We start from the raw sequence: 19,812 nt of genomic DNA, 5'->3' as shown, positions 1-19,812 counted from the left end.
TAATCTCTGAAACGGCTGCCTGGCTATAAATGCTAAAGAGACCGCTAACTTGTATTAAAGCCAGTTATCCACAGAGTAACTCGCATTATACATGAAGGAGTTGCACAATTCTGTTCCCTGTTGCCTAACAGCTGATAAAAGCACCCTTTTATTTGCACATTTGTATCTGTTTTCTTATCAGGCATTACATATAATAACACTCAGCAGGAGGGGAAAAAAGCAAGGCTTAAGGCTTTCATCTCAGCAATTGCTCTAAAGCACCCAGATGGGCTATCTAATGGCGAGATTGACAACCGTACAGAGTGCAGTCATTCCGAGCATCACTCTTCCTCCTTTCAAAGCAAGCTGGGGTGTCCAGGCTCAGTGCAGATGTTGCATAGCCAAAGGCACATCTGGATGACCTCCTCCCAGCTGCTCAGACACGACCCTGGAGTGCGTTTGTGGTCCGTGGCGTCTGGAGGTGGAGATGATGAATAGACGAGGCTGTGTCGTCTGGACACCGCAAGCGAGCGCCTTGCTTTTCCATGCTGCAATTCATCAAGTCAGGCGAAGTGAATTTACGCATCTATCACCTGTCAACGATGCACGCGGCTCCCCGCTCCAAATTGTGCCATTATGAAGTAATTAGATTTGGCTTTGAGCAAGAGCACAAGACCTGGGTTAGTCGAAAGAGAGCTAAAAGGGTTTTTTGGGTACGAGGACGAAGAAAGTGCGAGACGAAAAGGAATATGCTGGGCTTTGTCTTGTGATTTTGAGGAAATAATTCATATGTAAATACAGAAGAGACTTGATACGCACACACACATGCACACTTCCTCCCTCCATCCGTACGTTATTCATGGGAACATAAAACATGCAGAGTGTCATTCTGTAACTGGCTGGCTGTAGCGGAACATCTGAACCAAGCCATTATTGAAGCAACTTTTGATGTCTAAAAATGACAATGTTTAATTCAGCTCTATTTTTCCCTCAGCTTCCCCGCTTCCACTTGGTCAAAGTGAATCATTTGCATGTGCTCAGAAATAGGGAATTAGCTGCCAAAGGTAATCAAGCAGCCCTATTCTGCCAGATGGCTTTCTCTGTAGTTAGTAAATGGGTGCTTTTAACTGCATTTTATTCCACATTTCTGCTTCAAATAGCGCTATCATTAAAAGTGATCTACCTGCACAATAAAAGTAATTTCTGTAGGCCTTTATTAGATAAGACCTTTCCTGTCAAAGCAGTAAAATGCACGGCTTTCCAGGGCTAATTTGCTATGTCATTGCAAACAAAGAAACCAGGTGTATTTGTTGTGCGTGTGTTAATTTTGTATTTCGTGTCCTGTCCCTCCTGCTACGCTGAAATTAGACTGAATGTTTATGCAAATAGCAGCAGCAGCATGGCATTGTGGAGAAAAGTAGGCTGGGGAGCGTTAAACAAAGGCCGGGCCTCCAAAAGCCGTCCTCTGCCGTGTTATAAACGCAACAAGCTGCACCACAGGTTCCTGTAAAAGGTCTTCATTTGTTTGTTGTTAAAGATCTAATTAGGAAGATGAGAGGGAACAGGATGGGATGGCAGCTTGGCTAATTAAGAGGCGAGTCCAGAGCTCCCTTTGAACCTCAAGGACGCCCATCTATTAGAGCAGCCCATCAAAAATGGATTCAGCCTAAGTGCATTTTCAGGTTTTTATTTTTTTATTATTATTTTAGATTTATATTTTTTGCTGCAAATGATTAAACGTTATAATGGCCAATGGCAGGGCTTAGCCTTTTTCTTTAGTGCATAACTGACTGTTAATAACATAAAAATCGCAGTCTGAGCATTGGGCTTCATCTTATACAGTAATAGAAATGTTTATATTCACACCACTAGATACAGGGTTATTAACTTTAAATAGACTGTAAATAAAAATATTACAAGTAAATATTTTATGATGGTTTTTTTAAGCAGTATCACTTGAGAGAAATTACATGAATCTACAACATCCAGCCAATCAGGACAATGGTTGGTTGTCTGTTCATTTCAAAAGTTCCTCATGTTGTATTATAATTCAAGTAAGAAGTAAGAAAACATTTATATGCTGTCAAGTCAAGTCAAGTTTATTTCTATAGCCCTTTTCACAACATTGTCTCAAAGCAGCTTTACAGAATTTAACAGTTAAGGTGAACGATGTGTATGATGCTGTATGATGTATGGTGTTAGTTTGAATCACTCTGGTGGACTGCGCTCTCATTTTCAAGCCTCTGTCTCTGTTTATCTTAATTCACTCGCTCAAGTTCACTCAACTCAAGTTCAAAATATTTAGTAAAATAAATGAAATAGGCATTTTAATTGAAAATGTAAATTATTATGAAAGAGACGATAATAAAATACAGATTAGGCTAATATTATGTGCAAATATGCAAAAGGAAAAACAAATAAACTTTTAACAATAACTCATTGTTCTTATTGGGTGTAAACCTGTAAAAAAATAAAAGTTGATACAGCCTTTTAGATACTTACCTACAAAAGACCTACATCTTTATACCAACAATAGCAGATACACTGTATGGGCAAAACTTTGACAACTGACAATTACATCCGTATGTGCTTTGGAATATTCAAACAAATAAATTAGATTTTGTGAATTTTGTATAGTTTTATATATACATAAAACCACGATGCTTAGTTTGATCTGTTACAAATTTATTTCTAATTTACTCTGTTTTAAATAAACATTTGCCAAATTCCTCCAAATCCCTTTTAGCTTCTTTATATCTTTCTGATTCTAAGAGACAAGGCTGAGGCCATTAAACCATAATGTCTGCAAACGACTTTTTTCATGGTTTATTAATCTATTTAAAGGTTTAGAATTTAATTGTGCCACATGTTTTGGTCAATTTGTGCGCTTCTCTAAAGACAACATGTTCATGGTTTAATGGCTTAGCTGTCCATACAGTCATCTGCTGTAATCACAGCTCACTTGAAGTAGGGTTCCTAATTTTATTGTAAAAATTAATGTGCCATATAAAATTTGGTCCTTAAGATAAGTATTATCTCTTATTAAGACTCTGTCTCCTCTGGTCTTTTCCATGCATCTTTACCCTTCAACCACTTAACTCAGTTGTAATTCCATTTTAATACAAATGTCTACTAAATGATTAAACATAAAAGCCTGAAAATGAGTTAGTTTTTATAAATCTGATTTACAATTTGTGAAAGTTTGCTCATATCGATTAAATCTCCTACATGATTCCTGAAGACACATTTTATATAGCACATTAATGTCCTCTGCAGTGTAAAGTTGCCCTTTAAATCAAGGCTTATTTGATTGAATCAGGTAACCTCAGAGATAACAGTGTCTCCTCCAAATCCTAGATCCTGTAATATATTAAAAAGCTTTTTAAAAAAGCCTTTTGCGGGCATGATTTGAATTGGAAATTATGGCAAAAGTACTGTTGGCAAAAATATGTACATTGGTAACACTTTAGCAGAAGGCTGTTCCACACAAGGTTACATCCTCTGCTAAATGTTGAAACTATCATGGTCCACTAGGTAACTTTTCCAGTCCATCATAGACACAATCAGCAATATATCACTGACACTGCGTCAGTGTTTTTTTCTCAGACAGGATGCTGCCTTACAAGAACTAATATAAGAAAAAACAAAGACAGCAAAACGATTGCACTGTAGTTTTTTTTTCCTTTGCCTCTTTTCCTTTTTGTCTCCTTTTGAATAATGTGTAGAACATGAGAGTTGGTGTTGCTAGATATTTGGATATTTAGTAGTACATGCTCTGGACTTAGGACAAACACAGCCATAATGTAACACATATCCAAACAACACAGTTCTTACTCACTTGTACTTTATTTTAAACTTTCTTGACAACATAGACTCATAGGCCGATATATATGGCCTGTTGGAGGCTGTGGGGCTCTGAGCAGTCACTTATGATGCTTATTAAGCAGATGTAGCTCTGCTGATTAGGACATATTCAAGCAAGAGTTCAATCTTAACAAGAAGGGAGAAACTACCACCCACACACAGGGGCTTTTTACAGAACCTTCTATATGTGCTCTTAGATGCCGACATGCATAGTTATCTAATTTGAGCAATTTGTTGCTGAAAGATTCTTTGAGTGATTTTTGTCTTCGCTAGAAGTACAAGTGTGTATGTACTTTTATTTTTTAAATAACTACTGAAGTAGCTTGAATATTAGATTAGGGTTAAGATTGAATTAGAAGCTGGATAATGGAATTTTAATAGTTTGATAGACTTTTTAATAGTTTAATAAACTTTTTTTACTAGTTTTTTTACTACTCTACATATATACATGCATATATACATGCATGCATGCATACATACATACATACATACATACATACATATATACACAGCACACACTTGCACTCTGTAGGAGGCATCTTTTTGGTCTGATACTGTTTTGTATTAATACAGCATTAACTTATAACATTACATTGTATTTCCCAATGATGGGGAAAATTTCCCAATATTTCCCCTCCCTTCCCTTCCTCCTCCTCCTCCCTACTCCTCCCCTCCCATACTCCTATATCTCCCAGGCTTCCCCGATTACAGTTTCTATTCCACGACAAGTGACCAACGGGGGCCCCCCTTCTCCTTTGCGGACTATGGCTCCCTAGGCCCGCAGGCGGCTCAGCTGCTTCAAAGCGAGCATGCCACCTCGGCCTGCAACTCCCCCCTGCAGCACCTGCCCAGCCCGGATCAGTATAAGAGCCCAGGTGTGTACCACCTCTCCTTCATTCACTGATTGATTTGATTCATGTGGTTGATTCATCATTCAGTCATTCATTTAACTGGAAGGCAAAAGAAGAGAAGGAAATGCAATGGATGCATAGAGAGAAACCTGCTGCTTTGCCTGACATGAACTGCATGCTGATTTGAACTTGTTCACACATTATTTAATCCTTTACTTTTCTGTCCTTGGCAATGTATTTCTGCTGTGTATAAGTTGATATATATAAGCTAATAGAGTGATAGTGGTTATTATTAAGTTTCTTATCAGCATCCTTAATGACTCAAATTGAGTCACATACCTCAAAGCATTCACTATGATAAGCAGTACATACTGACATTAGCACAAGCTTTTTTTATTGTCTAAGATCATGTGATTTTCAAAAATGTTGTGTTATCAGGGATCAGGTTGTAGGAAGTCAATGGCTACCTGTTTTAGAGGTGTGCACAGAATTTTTTATTTTTTATTTTTTTACAAATTGAATCTGTAGTAAATCAATACCTCTCCCATGGTTGCTATTATTTTTCAACTAACAATATATGGTAACCGATGTAGTTGGTCTATTTTCACAAAGCGTAATACTAATTTAATCCACATAACCCCAACCAGGATAAATCAGTAATCCCCAATGAACTAACAAGTGTCACATAGCACCTGGTGTTTTTCCATGTTCATCAACATGATCCTTTTCTGCATGAGAGTAAAAACCAGGTGCCACCATTATTTTTTGTTGGGTCCTAAAGAAACCCAGTCCCAATGCACACCTCTAGTCTGGTTTGTTTTATTTTTTTGGTTTGCTGTTTTTGTATCCAGAGATAGGCAGAATTGTGTATAATTCGAAAGAATCTAAACATAAACATATCAAAATAAGATAGAAAATACGAAATAATGAGTGTTTTCAATTTTGAAATGTAAATCATGTTCTTTAAGAAAGATATGGGCTTAATATCCAGTATGAGATTGTGCAGACCAATTGCTTGCATATAGCATGATATATAATGGTCATTACAGTCAAGAATTGTATAATATGTTGGACTGAAATGAGTCAGTCAACACACTGTTCTTTCTCTATTTTATGCCTGACAGGCGTTTAGAAATTGGTCATGAGCGTTTCGCAAACTCAGAATAAGTGCTGCAGAATAATTCTATTCATGCAAAGTCATACAGAAATTTAGATCTTGGACAAAATTGTAGTTTGTATTTCAATCCAACTGAGATACATTACAAATATTTTTTATTCCATTTATTCCAAGTAGTTAGCAGAGCCAAAATTGTAATGTTACCTTGGTGTGACCCTCTTAATGTTCATTATTATTGAGTTTATAAGATAATGAGACAAAATATAAATGTATTCCTTCCCTTTAAGTATATCATTCAAAGGTAGTAACGGTACAATTTGGATAATGTTACCACAATGTACAATAACTGTATCTGTATAAGTGATGAGAATGAGCTGTAGGGAGCGGTGATATTCTGAGATTGTGATATGAATAAAGCTGTGAGCTATTGGTTCATGTAGAGGTGAAGGAGTTGTTATGTTAGAAATGAGAGAAAGAAAGCAAGAGAGAGAGAGAGAGAGAGAGAGAGGTCATACCGCTGTGAACAACTGTCATTTCATGGTCTTAATCTACCTTAGATTAAAGGTTATGTGGAGGAACTGTTGACACAAATAAAGCTCTAAATCCTTTGGACATGGAAATGGTGCTCAGATCTCTGTGCTCAGCAGAATGGGCCGATTACAGGCCATGGAGTTTAGTGTTTATACAGTGAGTCACTTATTGCCTCCAGCAGCATTATAGCATGAGTGATTACGAGAGAGGACTTGACTTGAACCAGTATTGTCGTTTTAGAGGAATTAGGGGCAACAAGCTGGTGGTTTCGATTTATTTAGGAAAGTTTTAACTTTAAGACAGAAGAGGTTAGGATTGTTAATAGTATCATGCTTTCTTGTTTAGTGTTTGTTGTTGTTATTGTTGTTCAGCGAATAACTTTTTCTCTTTCATCGTATAATTACAAAGTGCAGAATTTTGACAGAGTAAGAGATGCTTTGGAAATTGTCAATAATATATTTTGGTAAAGGTTGTGCATGTAACGTGGGAACGAATTACACACGTTTTTATCCAGTATAAAGACACCCAAGGGTGTGCTTGTTCTTTTCTGGCAGCTCTTGCTGAAACCAAGTGCGGACTGAGGTTAAGTTTAAAAGTATTTGCCTGAGAAGCAACAGTTATAGCTTTTTTTTTATTTATGTTATAAGTTCTTGAGCTCCTACCACAAGTATAAGCTATGCAGTACTGGACAAAGTACTTGAGCAATAGTACAAATGCTGTGCTTAATTATAATATACTAAAATAAAAATTAAAGTGTAGCTCAATGTACTCAAGTACAGTAACAAAGCAAAAATGTTACTGTCTACCACAACATGTATGTTGTAATCGTGTGACCAATTAACAACGAAACACAAACCATACAATGCGCTTATTGTAAAGGTCAAATTTCCTATTATACTATACAAGAGGAAACATTAGTGTGCATGGACCTTCTAGTGCGATGTCCATCGTGAACAACATCTCTTTGATTTGTCTTTATGAGATCACGCATCCTGAGCCAATCTATTATAAATACTGCAGAGGTCTCAGAGCAACATGGCTTTACACACCAGCATTATATTGACAAAGGTTTGTGAAAACCTGACCATAAGATTCATATGTGCTTTTTAAAATATTTATTCCACATTTACTCCCCATTTGCTTTAATAATCTCTACTTATCTGGGAAGATGTTCCAGATTCTTGACTGTGTTTATGGAGATTTGTGCTTATTCAGTCACAAGAGTGTTAGTAAAGTCGAGTATTGATGTCGGGTGAGGAGGCTAAGGGGTGCAGTCAGCGTTCCAGTACATTCTAAAGGTGTTAGTGATGAAGTCAGAGCTCTTCGCAGGCCACTCATGATTTTCCACTCCAACCCATGTAAAGCATATGCACTTGGTGCACAGGCACATTGTCATGCTGGAACAGGTTTGGGTCTCCTAATTTAAGTAAAGAGAAAATTGAATGCAATCAGATCCGAAGGAATTCTATACAACTGTGTGCCTTCGACTTTGTGGCACTAGTTTGGGGAAGAACCACAATAGGTTGGAAAAATCAGGTGTCCTAATACTTTTGTATACAAAGTGTATGTCTGGGTATTTTATCCCAAAGCTAAAATAAATCTTTTTTATTTTTATTCTGTATATCATACAGTGACAATTTTGAAACCATAACATAGAACATGTTTTAAGACTTAATTTTAAATAGAATATTGCATTATTAAGAGAAACCTTAAACAGTTTTATAGACATAGTAATGTTAACGTTTTTTTTTTACATCCTCCTAGACCTTCCTCCGCCTATTTTACCGTAGTTGCCATGCTCCTGACACTTTCCAACATTTACTCCACTGCTTAAGGAGGTTGGTGCAATCTGTTCGCTTATTGGCAGAATCTCATGTTTTGTGCAGCAGATGTCACATTCAAGTGTCAAAAGCGGCCTCGTCTTTCCACACTACCTACTGATACGCAGCCTGCCTGAGATATCCATCTTCTGTTGGTTGTGCTCAGATCTACAAATAAATATATGCCTCCCTCCCTCTTTTGATCTTCCCTGGAAGTCTCTGTTTTGCTCGACTGACATTTTGAGAGTGAGAGCCGCGACTGACAAACTGTTCTCTGCTCACCGTCCTGTCTACCTGCACCCCATCTGGGTGAAAAAATAACAGTCAAATCTAAAGAGCAGCCATGATGCTACGACGCCCCCTATCAGACATATCTGCTCCTGCACATTGTCCCTCGGGGCCTCTCTCCGATATTTTATTCTTGTACGTATTCTTTAGCATCATGAGTTGTTGAGTCTGCTGTATTAATAGTCTCTCCTTTCAGTGGACGGTGAAGTGAAGGCTTCCGGCTGTGGAGGAACTTGATTTAATATTCGCTTATTAATGGAAGTGTCATCAGGGCTGAGCGGGAGAGAAAAATGAGAGCCGCACAGTATGTGGCTGCAAAAGTTTTCAAGAACCTCTATTTAATTCAACGGGTGTGTTTGTTTACACTTATTTAATTTGTCATTATGTGCAACTATGGAGGGATCATCTCTCAGATACACTGAGTGTAATTTTACTTCTCTTGAAACTCTATGCCTAGGGGCAGGGTTTGGCTAACTGGTATTTTCTTGTCGCACTGGCAGTATAACATAGGTGTACATTTACAAACTGAGTGATTGAAATAAAGACACTCAAGCATCTTCAGTACATACTTAATGTTCATACCTTGGGGCAATTGAGCATAGCCTGTGCACCTTGTATGATTTCGGGAGGTTGGAGGAAAGGTTTGAAATGGGACCCTGGAGTCCTGAGATCACCTAAGGGAGTCACCCATTGCACCATCATTATACCCTGATAATAATACAAGACAATATTTTGTTCTCTTTCCAGTTTTTATTACAGTAATTCTTGAAATTAGAATATCCTGATAGCTCATTATGTTACTGATGTCAATCAGCAGCAACACTCTAATTTAGAATCTGAGAAATGTAGCCAAACCCTGTCATTACCATGTCATCATGTCATGTTCATAACTTCTTATAAAAATTTTCGAAATAGTCAAATTACACTCATTTAACGAGCATAGAAAATATAAAAAAAAAATTAGTTACACTCATTTTATATATACAGTATCTCACAAATGGGAGTACACCCTCACATTTCAGCAACTATTTTATTATATGTTCTCAACGGACAATACTTTAGAAATGAAACTTGGATATATTATATAGTAGTCAATGTGCAGCTTGTATAGCAGTACAGATTTACTGTCGTTCGAAAATCTTCTTATAGCCTAGGTCATCTTTGAGGAGAGCAACAATTCAAATTCTCATATTCTCAGAATTTAGTGCCTTTTTGTTTTATTATTTCGATAATAATGGCTGTATGTTGAGTTTTTTTCAGAGGACAGTACATTTATACTGCTATTTAAACTGCACATTGACTACTGTAAAGTATATCCAACAATTTCTATAGTATTGTCCCTTGAGAAGATATAAAAAGTAAAAGGGGTGTACTCACTTTTGTGAAATACTGTATAAGTAAGTAATAAATATAAATAAATAAATAATACAATAAAATATGCTGGGGTTTTTTTTAGTACATCTATGGCATGAAACTATTATTTACTCTAGTATTATATGAATCTGACATGAAAATGGACCCAAGCAGCATTTTAGACACTGTATTAAACACAAATGTTTTTGTATTTTTCGTTGTCAGGAAGTATTTCTGAATTTTACATGTAATCCTATGAGCAATTGCCTGAAAGTTTACTCACTAATACATCTCCCCGTTTTCATGATCATCACAGTACAAAAGCGTTTTCAAGTGTTGGGCCAATGAAACATAAAATGTATCCATTTCTCTATTTTTCATTATTAGTCATGAGTCTAGAGTAGTGAGTCAGAAGGAATTATCAGCTCATACTGTCAAAATGAGCAACTCTTATGCTAACAAGTCTTTACTGAAATATATGCCCAGCACAGCTACTCTGCAGCCTCTGTTCTGCAGCATATACTGAATACTGAAGTAAGAAGAGAACTGTACCATCTTAGTTGCAATGAGACTCAATGATTTAGTCTTTAACAATCTTTACTCAAGACACTCTCTGCAATTTCCTGGCTGCCAGCCGACTGCGAGGCCCAAAAGCCCCCTGACGCTAACTGCTAGATAATCACCATCATATATTTAAAGAAGGAGAAAAGAGGGAAGGAGAGCACTCTCCCTGTGACAGGTGTTGATTAGATAGGGGGTGTTGTGGCACAATCCCCCATGCAATTTCTTTGAAGGACTCAAGAATTGGCAGTCAAATTTGACTACTCTGTGCTCAAAGAGCTCACTTGATACAACTAGGGAAGAACGGAGGGTTCTGTGAGTGTGTGCGCATGAATGAGAGAGAGAGAGAGAGAGAGAGAGAGAGAGAGAGAGAGAGAGGTTATGATAATGAAAGAGACCTACAAGGCAGTATGTCACTCTCACTGGTACTTTTTAACATTACAGAAGCCTCTGAAGGAAAGTCTTAAGCACCTCCATTTACCACGAAACACCTCGTACTGCATACTCAACACCGACCATAGCTCCTTTTGCAGCGTGCATGCCATGTGAATGCTGAGTAGATGTGTCCAACATGAGCAAGCATTTCCTTCTGCATGTGCAGCAGAAAAAATATGTCATGAATAATAGAAAAGCTTGTGGAAATTGTTCAGAAAAATTGTGGAAATTCGCAGGTTAGGTCATATTTTATAGGTCTATGCTTGGATCCCGGCAAAAACATTACAAATTAGTTGTCTATAGTGTAGTGATCTGTTGCATAGATCTCATTTTCATTACAGTTTATTGGTGGTGCTTTGCATGTTGTGCCTTGTAGACTTTGCATGCAATGATTGTTCTCAGTTTTTGTAGCTCTACACACACTTATATTTGCTTCTTACACCAATGTTGGTACACATGCTTCTTTGGTAGGCACCAACCCTCCACGGCCTGGAACTTTTCCTGGAGCGAGCAGTCCAGGACCCGTAGCTGACCTGTATGGCCCCACCAGCCAGGACTCTGGCGTGGGCAATTACATAAGTGCTGCTAGCCCTCAACCTGGCTCCGGCTTTGGCCACAGTATTGCTGTGAGTACTCCTCTCTTCTCTTCTCTTCTCTTCTCTTCTCTTCTCTTCTCTTCTCTTCTCTTCTCTTCTTCTCTTCTCTTCTGTCCTGCCTCACACATTTTCCACTTTTTGCTCATCTCAACACACCCTCCTCCTCCACCTGCTGCATCATAGCTGCCATAGCTGTACTGCTTTTAGTTTCTGTAAAACAGTAAAGGCACACTAGTCTATCATTAGTAAACAGTTTTGCCGAGGTTAGAAATTAAAAGACTTTGATTAAAAAAAAAATCCTTTGCTGCAAATTTGACTCTAATACCAAATAAGCTGTGGAATTGATCAAGCATGAGCTAAAGATTTCAAATATTCTCTTGTACCTAATGCAAGTCAAAAGGCTAAAAGATGAATATGTTTTACAAAAAAAGTCTTTTGTCTGAAGTTTGCCTCCAAAATGTGGATTCATGCTCTCATTAGTGCCAAGCAGGTGCTCTGGCTCTGAAACTTTGCAGTGTGGTTATTGCATTGCCAACATTCCTCATTCCCTTCATCGCTCTGCACTATCTGTCAGCTTCCCCAGAACAAACTGTGAACTTTGTACCGTCTGTCATCTGGAGTATGGCGTGTCACAGAGCCTTTGTCCATGCGCCAGACAGGAGGACTGAATTCTTACATTTAGTTCTCTCATTTTCAAGCGTTTATAACGGCTTCTCTCTCTCGCTCCTCTCCCCTCGACTGAGCTGCACGCATAACGTATCCTGCCTTTGAAAAGTCCTCCTGCACAAAGTGCATATGTAAATCAATAAGGCAATAATAAACCCTTGTGAAGAAGCCTGTCATAAGAGTGCTGTCTTGCCCTTTGAAGCCGTACGCATTCTCTTCTTACTCCGTCCTTTTGTTTAGAAGCGCTTGCAGAGTAGAGTGATAGGGGCTTGGGGAGTTAAGGAAACAGAGAGGGGAAGAGAGGTCAGCACACCGGGGGGCTGCAGGAGGGAGACCGGGCTGAATCACATGCTGCTCGGGGAATTACTGGCTCCGGCCGTTTTTCAGCCACGGCCCAGCAATCAACATCAGGGTCTGCTGGGGAAATGAATAAGCCCTTTTGTGTCTGAGGATACTGCCTCTTACACACTATGCTATCAGTGCACTATGAATCTCACATTTGTGTGGAAATCCAAGTGAGAATTTCTTTGCTCTTTCTTTTCTGTGAAAAATAGACAGGCCATTCATCAACTCCAGACTGAATGTTGAGATTAACAAAGTCACCTTGCGCTTGACTTTCAGATTCTTTTAACCTAAATAGAGTTGAATGTGGGTTGACCTGAAACTTTCACAGAATTTCAGCTTTGATTGACAGCACTAGAGGCAGAGACCTTTATTACTCTCTACTGGGCTCTGTGTATGTGTGTGTGTGTGTGTGTGTGTGTGTGTGTGTGTGTGTGTGTGTTACCTACTCCTTACAGATATTCAAACTAGTTCATGCTATCATTCATTCATTTGTCTGTCAATTCATTCATTCCTCTTCAGTAAGTGTTCAGTGTGAGGCAGGAATACATCCAGGATGTGACACGAGTCCGTCTCACAACTCAGTCACAGTCACACCTAGGGGCAATATAGCATCGCAAATTCGCCTACCTTTTTTGGATATGAGATGAAACCTAAGAGTCCATGAGGAGAACAGACAGAAACTGGAGCTGTGAGGCAGCAACACTTCCCACTGAACCACTGAGCTGGTTGATAATATTAAGCTAAATGTTAAAGCATGACAAAAAGTCATTCTGAAAAAGTTCACAGTTTGGTTGCTAAGACGTGTGTATTTGCTTATGAAGAGACCTTTTCTTTTGGGCAGTGTTTGCTTGAGAATTTTGTGCATGTGATGTAGTAATTCCTGATGATGTTATTAATGTTCTAACTGCTAGCATGAATATAAAACCTGCACATATGATAAATGATGTTATGTGGCATTGCAGAGAAATAGTATAAATAAATTTTTAGATTTGCTAATAAACTATACATTAAAAGATGACTGTTTATTCATGCTGGCAATATAGCAATGCAATGGAAATCCAGGCTACTGACAAGTGATAGCTTTATGAGCTGTGTTTACCTGGACTGCACACTGACACCTTTACTAACTGTACACTTTTAGGGTCCTTTGATTGCGACAGCTTTTACAAATGGATACCATTGAAACCTAACAGGTGGTTGGTTGCCATCTCAATTGAGGTAGATTTTATAATTTTTTATTAAAATAATCCTTTTTGTTATCGATTTATTATTCTGTTGTAGCCCTTCCTACTTTCTTTGCACTTTTTTTTGCTTTTTCCTTTTAGTCTGTAATGTGCCCTTTACTTTATCGAAGTCTATCTTTATTTAAAAATCAAGTGGAAAGCTTTTACATGGTTTCACAGTAGTCAAAATGTCCTACATTAAGAAGCCTCGAAACCGTTTGAAAGCTTCCAGCTTTTTTAACCAATTGCCTTTATTCTTTGCTTGTCTGTATGTATCATGCATGAGTTACTGTGTGTGTTGTTCTACTGTGCTGTTGCTTTCTGTTCGGGCCGAAGTCGCAATAGACAGCGGAACCCCGTTCGCATATTCTCTCGCGTAGCAGAGGGTACGGCTTTGATTCAAGGCTGTATGAAGTGCTGTATGTGGATAATATGCACAGGTGTAGAGCTTTTGATCAGTATGCACCTGGAGACGCTGGACCGTTAAAGTCAGAGCATGACTCTCATTTAAAGGGAAGCTGTAGATCTGATTGAATGTGATTTGCTTTTCAGCACAGAAAGCACAGGAATACTTTAATTCATAAATCATTATATCCATGCTTATTCTTTGTAGGTTGATAATGAGAATAAAAATAAATCTTAAATTCCTGCCACTCTCACCTGTAAAGCAAGAACTTCTATTTTCTTTTTATAATAAATTTATGAAATATTTATTAACAAATCTAAAACGATCTGAACACTTACAATTATTGTAAAGTGCTTAAAGTCAATATTTGAACTGAATTCTCATTAGAACATATTTCCAGACTAATTAAGGCACATACTGTGTGTGCTACATGCATGGGTCCTTGTCTGTTACAGAATTAGCCAGTGCTAATGTTTTTATAATTGTTTATGAATATTATAGTTGCTTTATAAATATGCATGAGTCATGATCAGTTATAACAGTTGTGGCAAAATAATAAAAGTAAAATAGTGACACTTTGTGGTTTACAACATAATTGTCAGGTATCAGGGAATTATTTATAGCACATTTGTCTGTCTGGGCCAAAGTTTGCTACATTTTCCAAGTAAACATTACCAACTTACAGAGAATTATACACAGTTATAATGATTAACAAATCTGTACTTGACACAAAGTTTTTCCACACTGACCGCCTTTATAAAGCTTATTTAGAAGCAAATCATTTGGGTGCAATGACCTTTTATTTTTCCAGAATAATCACCAGAACGTGTGTTTATGCGAATGTATGCATGTTTGTACATGCACATATGTACACATCTGTCATTGGGTGTATGTGTGTTAATAACTTAGTCACATACACACACACACACACACACACACACACACACACACACACACACACACACACACACACACACACACTTCTAATCTCCTGTTAGCAGTGGCAGCGTTTCATACTAAATTGAAAAAACTCTATGAAGGCCATATGTTTTATTAATACAAACAGGTTGTAAATAAATACTAAATGCTTGTTATAAGGTAGTTATAAAGGCATTATATGCTATGCACTGACAACAATATACAGTATCTCACAAAAGTAAGTACACCCCTCACATTTCAGCAAACATTTTATTATATGTTCTTAAGGGACAATACTATAGAAATAAAAGTTGGATATATTTTAGAGGGCTCAGTGTGCAGCTTGTATAGCAGTACAGATATTCTGACCTCCGAAACATATCGCCATTTTTCAAAATAACTGGCAACAAAAGTGAGGACACCCTAAGTTGACTCAACTTCTTGGATTGACCCTTGCGAGGCCTGTTCTGAGTGGAACTCGTCTTGGAAAACCTCTCTATATCCCTGGTCACTGTACTGTAACTCAGTTTACGGCTGTTACTGATCTTCATATAGCCTAGGCCATGTTTGTGGAAAGCAACAATCTAATTTTCAAATCCTCAGAGTTTCTTTGTCATGAGGTGCCATGTTGAACATCCAGTGGTCAGAATGAGAGCATTGTACTCAAAGCACCAAATATTAGCTGCTCTAATACAAGATTGTTGTATGGTTCTGTCAAGCAGACAAAAACATGAGCATGATGAATAGGACATGTGCCTTTAAATGAATACATGACATACAGCTGTTATCACTTGTATGTTGCGTTATTTACAGAGGAAAATAAATCTATACTACTATACAAGCTGCACATGAACTACTCTTTCATTTCTATAGTATTGGCCCTTGAGAAGTTATACTAGAAAGGCTGCTAAAATGCGAGGGGCGTACTCACTTTTGTGAGATATTGTAATATTCACATGATTACAATGACAGGTTCATTCAACCTCTATGCAAAAGCAATGTAATCTTATTCTAATCATATACTGACACAAAATATTAATGTTTTTTAAAAGTTTGAGTTGGCCAATATCTGAGTAACTTGTTCAGAAATTATATATATATATATATATATATATATATATATATATATATATATATATATATATATATATATATATATATATATATATACTGTAATTTATTGTCTCAGAAGCTGGTAGTGGAAGTGGTGGCAAATCCCTTAACCATCAACTGATCAGTTGTATAAACATGAGATCATTTTAAGTTGCTCTGGATAAAGGTACTGTTGCTGATAAATGTAAATATCAGATGATTTTATGAGTTAGAAATAAATTGTGAAAGCATTTGTATAAACCAAAAACATTTTAAATGTTCTATTTCTTGGACATTTATCAAGCCCAAAACTGGCAGTGACAATAGACACTATCAAAATTAAAATCATGCTACAGTACTTCTGTATATATATATATATATATATATATATATATATATATATATATATATATATATATATATATATATATACCTCCATAAAATGTGTTAGCTATTTCTTTCTGATTTCTGCCTGGCCATACAATATAGTGGAATTGTATATTTATTGTAACTCAAGACTGTACCTTCTATCAGATCTAATTGTACTTCAACATCTCATGTTATTCAGAGGAAAACGCTACACAAAATTCCACTCAGATCACAGAGATTTGTTAGCAACTGTTATGGCTCTGGGATTAAATAGTGTCACAGAGAAAGCAACAGAGCTGTACAGCTTGTGTTAAGCGGCCGTGTGTTGCGTGCAGATGGCCATAGTTTTGTTTTTGCATGTTGGAAACACTATTGCATGAGTGTGCTTGTAAATGAGTTCAATATGTTCTGCATCTGAGAATCTCCATCAAATATTTTAGTGCTTAAACAGAACCTACGCTGGACATACTGTAATGCAGCTCAGAGTATAAACTCTTAGTATGTCTTGAGTGTGATTAAGATGTGAAACATCTTTTTTGTATTTAAATGAACATATTATACAGTACAGACCAAAAGTTTGGACACACCTTCTCTTTCAAAGAGTTTTCTTTATTTTCATGACTATGAAAATTGTAGATTCACACTGAAGGCATCAAAACTATGAATTAACACATGTGGAATTATATATGGAATTATATACATAACAAAAAAGTGTGAAACAACTGAAAAATGTCATATTCTAGGTTCTTCAAAGTAGCCACCTTTTGCTTTGATTACTGCTTTGCACACTCTTGGCATTCTCTTGATGAGCTTCAAGAGGTAGTCACCTGAAATGGTCTTCCAACAGTCTTGAAGGAGTTCCCCGAGAGATGCTTGGCACTTGTTGGCCCTTTTGCCTTCATTCTGCGGTCCAGCTCACCCCTAAACCATCTCGATTGGGTTCAGGTCCGGTGAGTGTGGAGGCCAGGTCATCTGGCGCAGCACCCCATCATTTTCCTTCTTGGTCAAATAGCCCTTGATGCCTTCAGTGTGACTCTACAATTTTCCTAGTCATGAAAATAAAGAAAACTCTTTGAATGAGAAGGTGTATCCAAACTTTTGGTCTGTACTGTACATTGTATGTGTTTTGTACTCAGACTCACATTTAGATTATAATAAGAAAGACAAAGCTATATAATGAGTAAATGGAGTATGGTATCATCAGTACTTCATTTAAATAACAGCCTATAATTCAGAACACTTCGTTTATTTCACGAGTCAAGAGCTTTGGACAACCACTATTCCACTAAGTCTCAGATGCAGTACATAAGACACATAAAATCTGCCCTGCACTGTTTAAAAGGGGCCGTTTATGAGGCTTGTGAATTTTGTGTTTGCTCCAGCAGAGTTTATCGGGAGGTCCGGGGAAGACAGGCCGCAGTTTCTAACTGGTTTTGTGTACAGGTAACGGCCATACAACTCCAAGCACTACAGCGTGGAACAGACAAGGATGAGCTGAGATGGCAGGATGTGAAGAACAAAAGAATTGTCTGAATCATCTTGGGAAAAAAATTAAAAACAAACACAACATTAATCTGCTGTACAATAATGAAAACCTGGCTTTTGGATTTTTGTTTTTCTCCTAATGTATCCCCATGATGTAGGATGATGTTGTCGTTTTGTCCTTTTCCACCTCTTTTCCCCATTTTTTTTTCTTTACATCTTTTATTATATTGTCTGAAGCAGCCTTTGAGGTTGATTAGTTTTGAAATATTTTCATTCTATACTATGTTCTCTGATATGAAGAACTATGTAAATGTACATTCTGTCTCTCTCGCTCTTTTTAGTGTATTTACATCACTATAGTTGCCTCTCCACTGTTAGCTGTTTGTAATAAGACCTAATGTCTCATGTTTTCAGATTTCATTTCATTTAAGCAAGAATACTGAAGGACTTAACTTCAAAAATCATAAATTTTCAACCTTTAAAAGAGCAACAAGAGGGTAACTAACAAATCTAAGTAGCTCTGTTATTCGTTTCGTGTGATGTCTTGTTATCATTATTATCTATTTTGGGCAATAAGAGGACTACAATATTTTCACAGTCCTTTTTTATAAATTTATTTTTCGTTGTTGTCGTTGTTGTCGATAAAAAAATACATTTCCTTTTAATACTTTGTGAAATGAGATTTAAAAAAGAAAAAAAACGTTCTGAAATCTGTAAATATTACTTATTACTACATCAAACCATTTCAGAGAGAACCATATTTTTGTGATGGTGTTCTAGAGGTCGTACTGTGCTCAAACTGAAATATCTTTAAAAGAAGAAAAAATGGAAAAGAAAAAAAAAAGATCTTTGAGGCTCGGTGCAGTAACTGAAAACCATTTGTAGCACAAAAGCCGTGAGAACCCGACTGCAGACACAAGCCCAATACAACACTGTTAGCTCGCTCTGTAAATACTGTTGGCTTTCTAACTGTGCAGGTAGCGAACCAGCATATTGACTAGATTGTGAGATGAGAGACGCACAGCTTTCACAGAGAAAATACTCTGCAGCATACACACAAATCAGCATTGTATAAACGAAATCAAAATCCAAAGCACATGTATGGTTCATGTTTTTTAAGTACCGGTGATGAAATTAAGAGATTTTCTAAGAATTAAACTGTGTTTTTTTTTTCTCTCTCACTTTTTTTGGTTTGAATTCAGTTTTTTCCCATAGTCCTAAAAATAGTACACAGAACGCCTGATTTCGGAAACAAAAAAGGCAATATTTAAAAATTTGTAGTCACTTCTGACTTGATCAATTAGGAACTGTTTTTTTGCACCATTACCTCAGTTCTGTGTGATGTACTTAAAAGGACGTATCAAATTAATTTAATTTTAACGTGAGACAAAATAAGAAGAAGAAAAAAGATTGTCATGAAATAAAAAAAAAAATCATTGCACTGTGAGAAAGAATTTATTATTTTCTATTTGCACATGTTCAAGGGTGTTCTTGTGTTACCGTGGGTCATATGAAGGATTCATACAGAAACATTGTCCCCGCACCGTTTGCAGTCTTACAAGGCTGTGTTTGTGGAATAATCTTTTTTTCCGGGCATTTAATTTTTCAGTGCTTCTAATCTGCCAACGTTACAGCTGAGTTTGTTGGTAGCAATAGATGAAATCCTCCAATACACTGAAACTGAATGAAATCAGTAGCTGCTACACATATATGACGTACATGTCGGATCTGACGAGATCGAAATGATGCTAAAATGTATGCTGAGTGAAATAAGTGATATTTAAAGAGTGTAAACTGATTGATTTATACACATATATATATATATATATATATATATATATATATATATATATATATATATAAATACTTAATATGCTGTTGTTCATCTTTTCTGCAAATGTGTTTTCTTTTTT

General features: G+C 36.9%; 1 protein-coding gene across 7 annotated transcripts in view; it reads left to right on the top strand.

Moving 5' to 3' along the window:
- LOC124394376 (RNA-binding protein Musashi homolog 2) overlaps positions 1-19,115 on the top strand; it is a 229,593-nt gene extending 210,478 nt beyond the window's left edge. For 2 of the 7 annotated variants that reach the window (XM_046862525.1, XM_046862529.1), the window contains exons 12-15: positions 4,539-4,718; positions 11,271-11,425; positions 13,548-13,624; positions 17,800-19,115. In XM_046862525.1, coding sequence (XP_046718481.1) covers positions 4,539-4,718; positions 11,271-11,425; positions 13,548-13,589 — 377 coding nt within the window. In that variant the 3' untranslated portion in view covers positions 13,590-13,624; positions 17,800-19,115. Of the gene's footprint in view, positions 1-4,538; positions 4,719-11,270; positions 11,426-13,547; positions 13,625-17,796 lie in introns of all 7 variants that reach the window. The other 5 variants (XM_046862530.1, XM_046862531.1, XM_046862527.1 and 2 more) reach the window with 4 other exon arrangements.
- Positions 19,116-19,812: the final 697 nt, after the last annotated feature.

The sequence above is a fragment of the Silurus meridionalis genome, chromosome 12, assembly GCF_014805685.1.
Source record: "Silurus meridionalis isolate SWU-2019-XX chromosome 12, ASM1480568v1, whole genome shotgun sequence".
Taxonomy (NCBI): domain Eukaryota; kingdom Metazoa; phylum Chordata; class Actinopteri; order Siluriformes; family Siluridae; genus Silurus; species Silurus meridionalis.
Note: the sequence above shows the minus strand (reverse complement) of the source record. Positions and strands in the feature narration are given on the sequence as shown.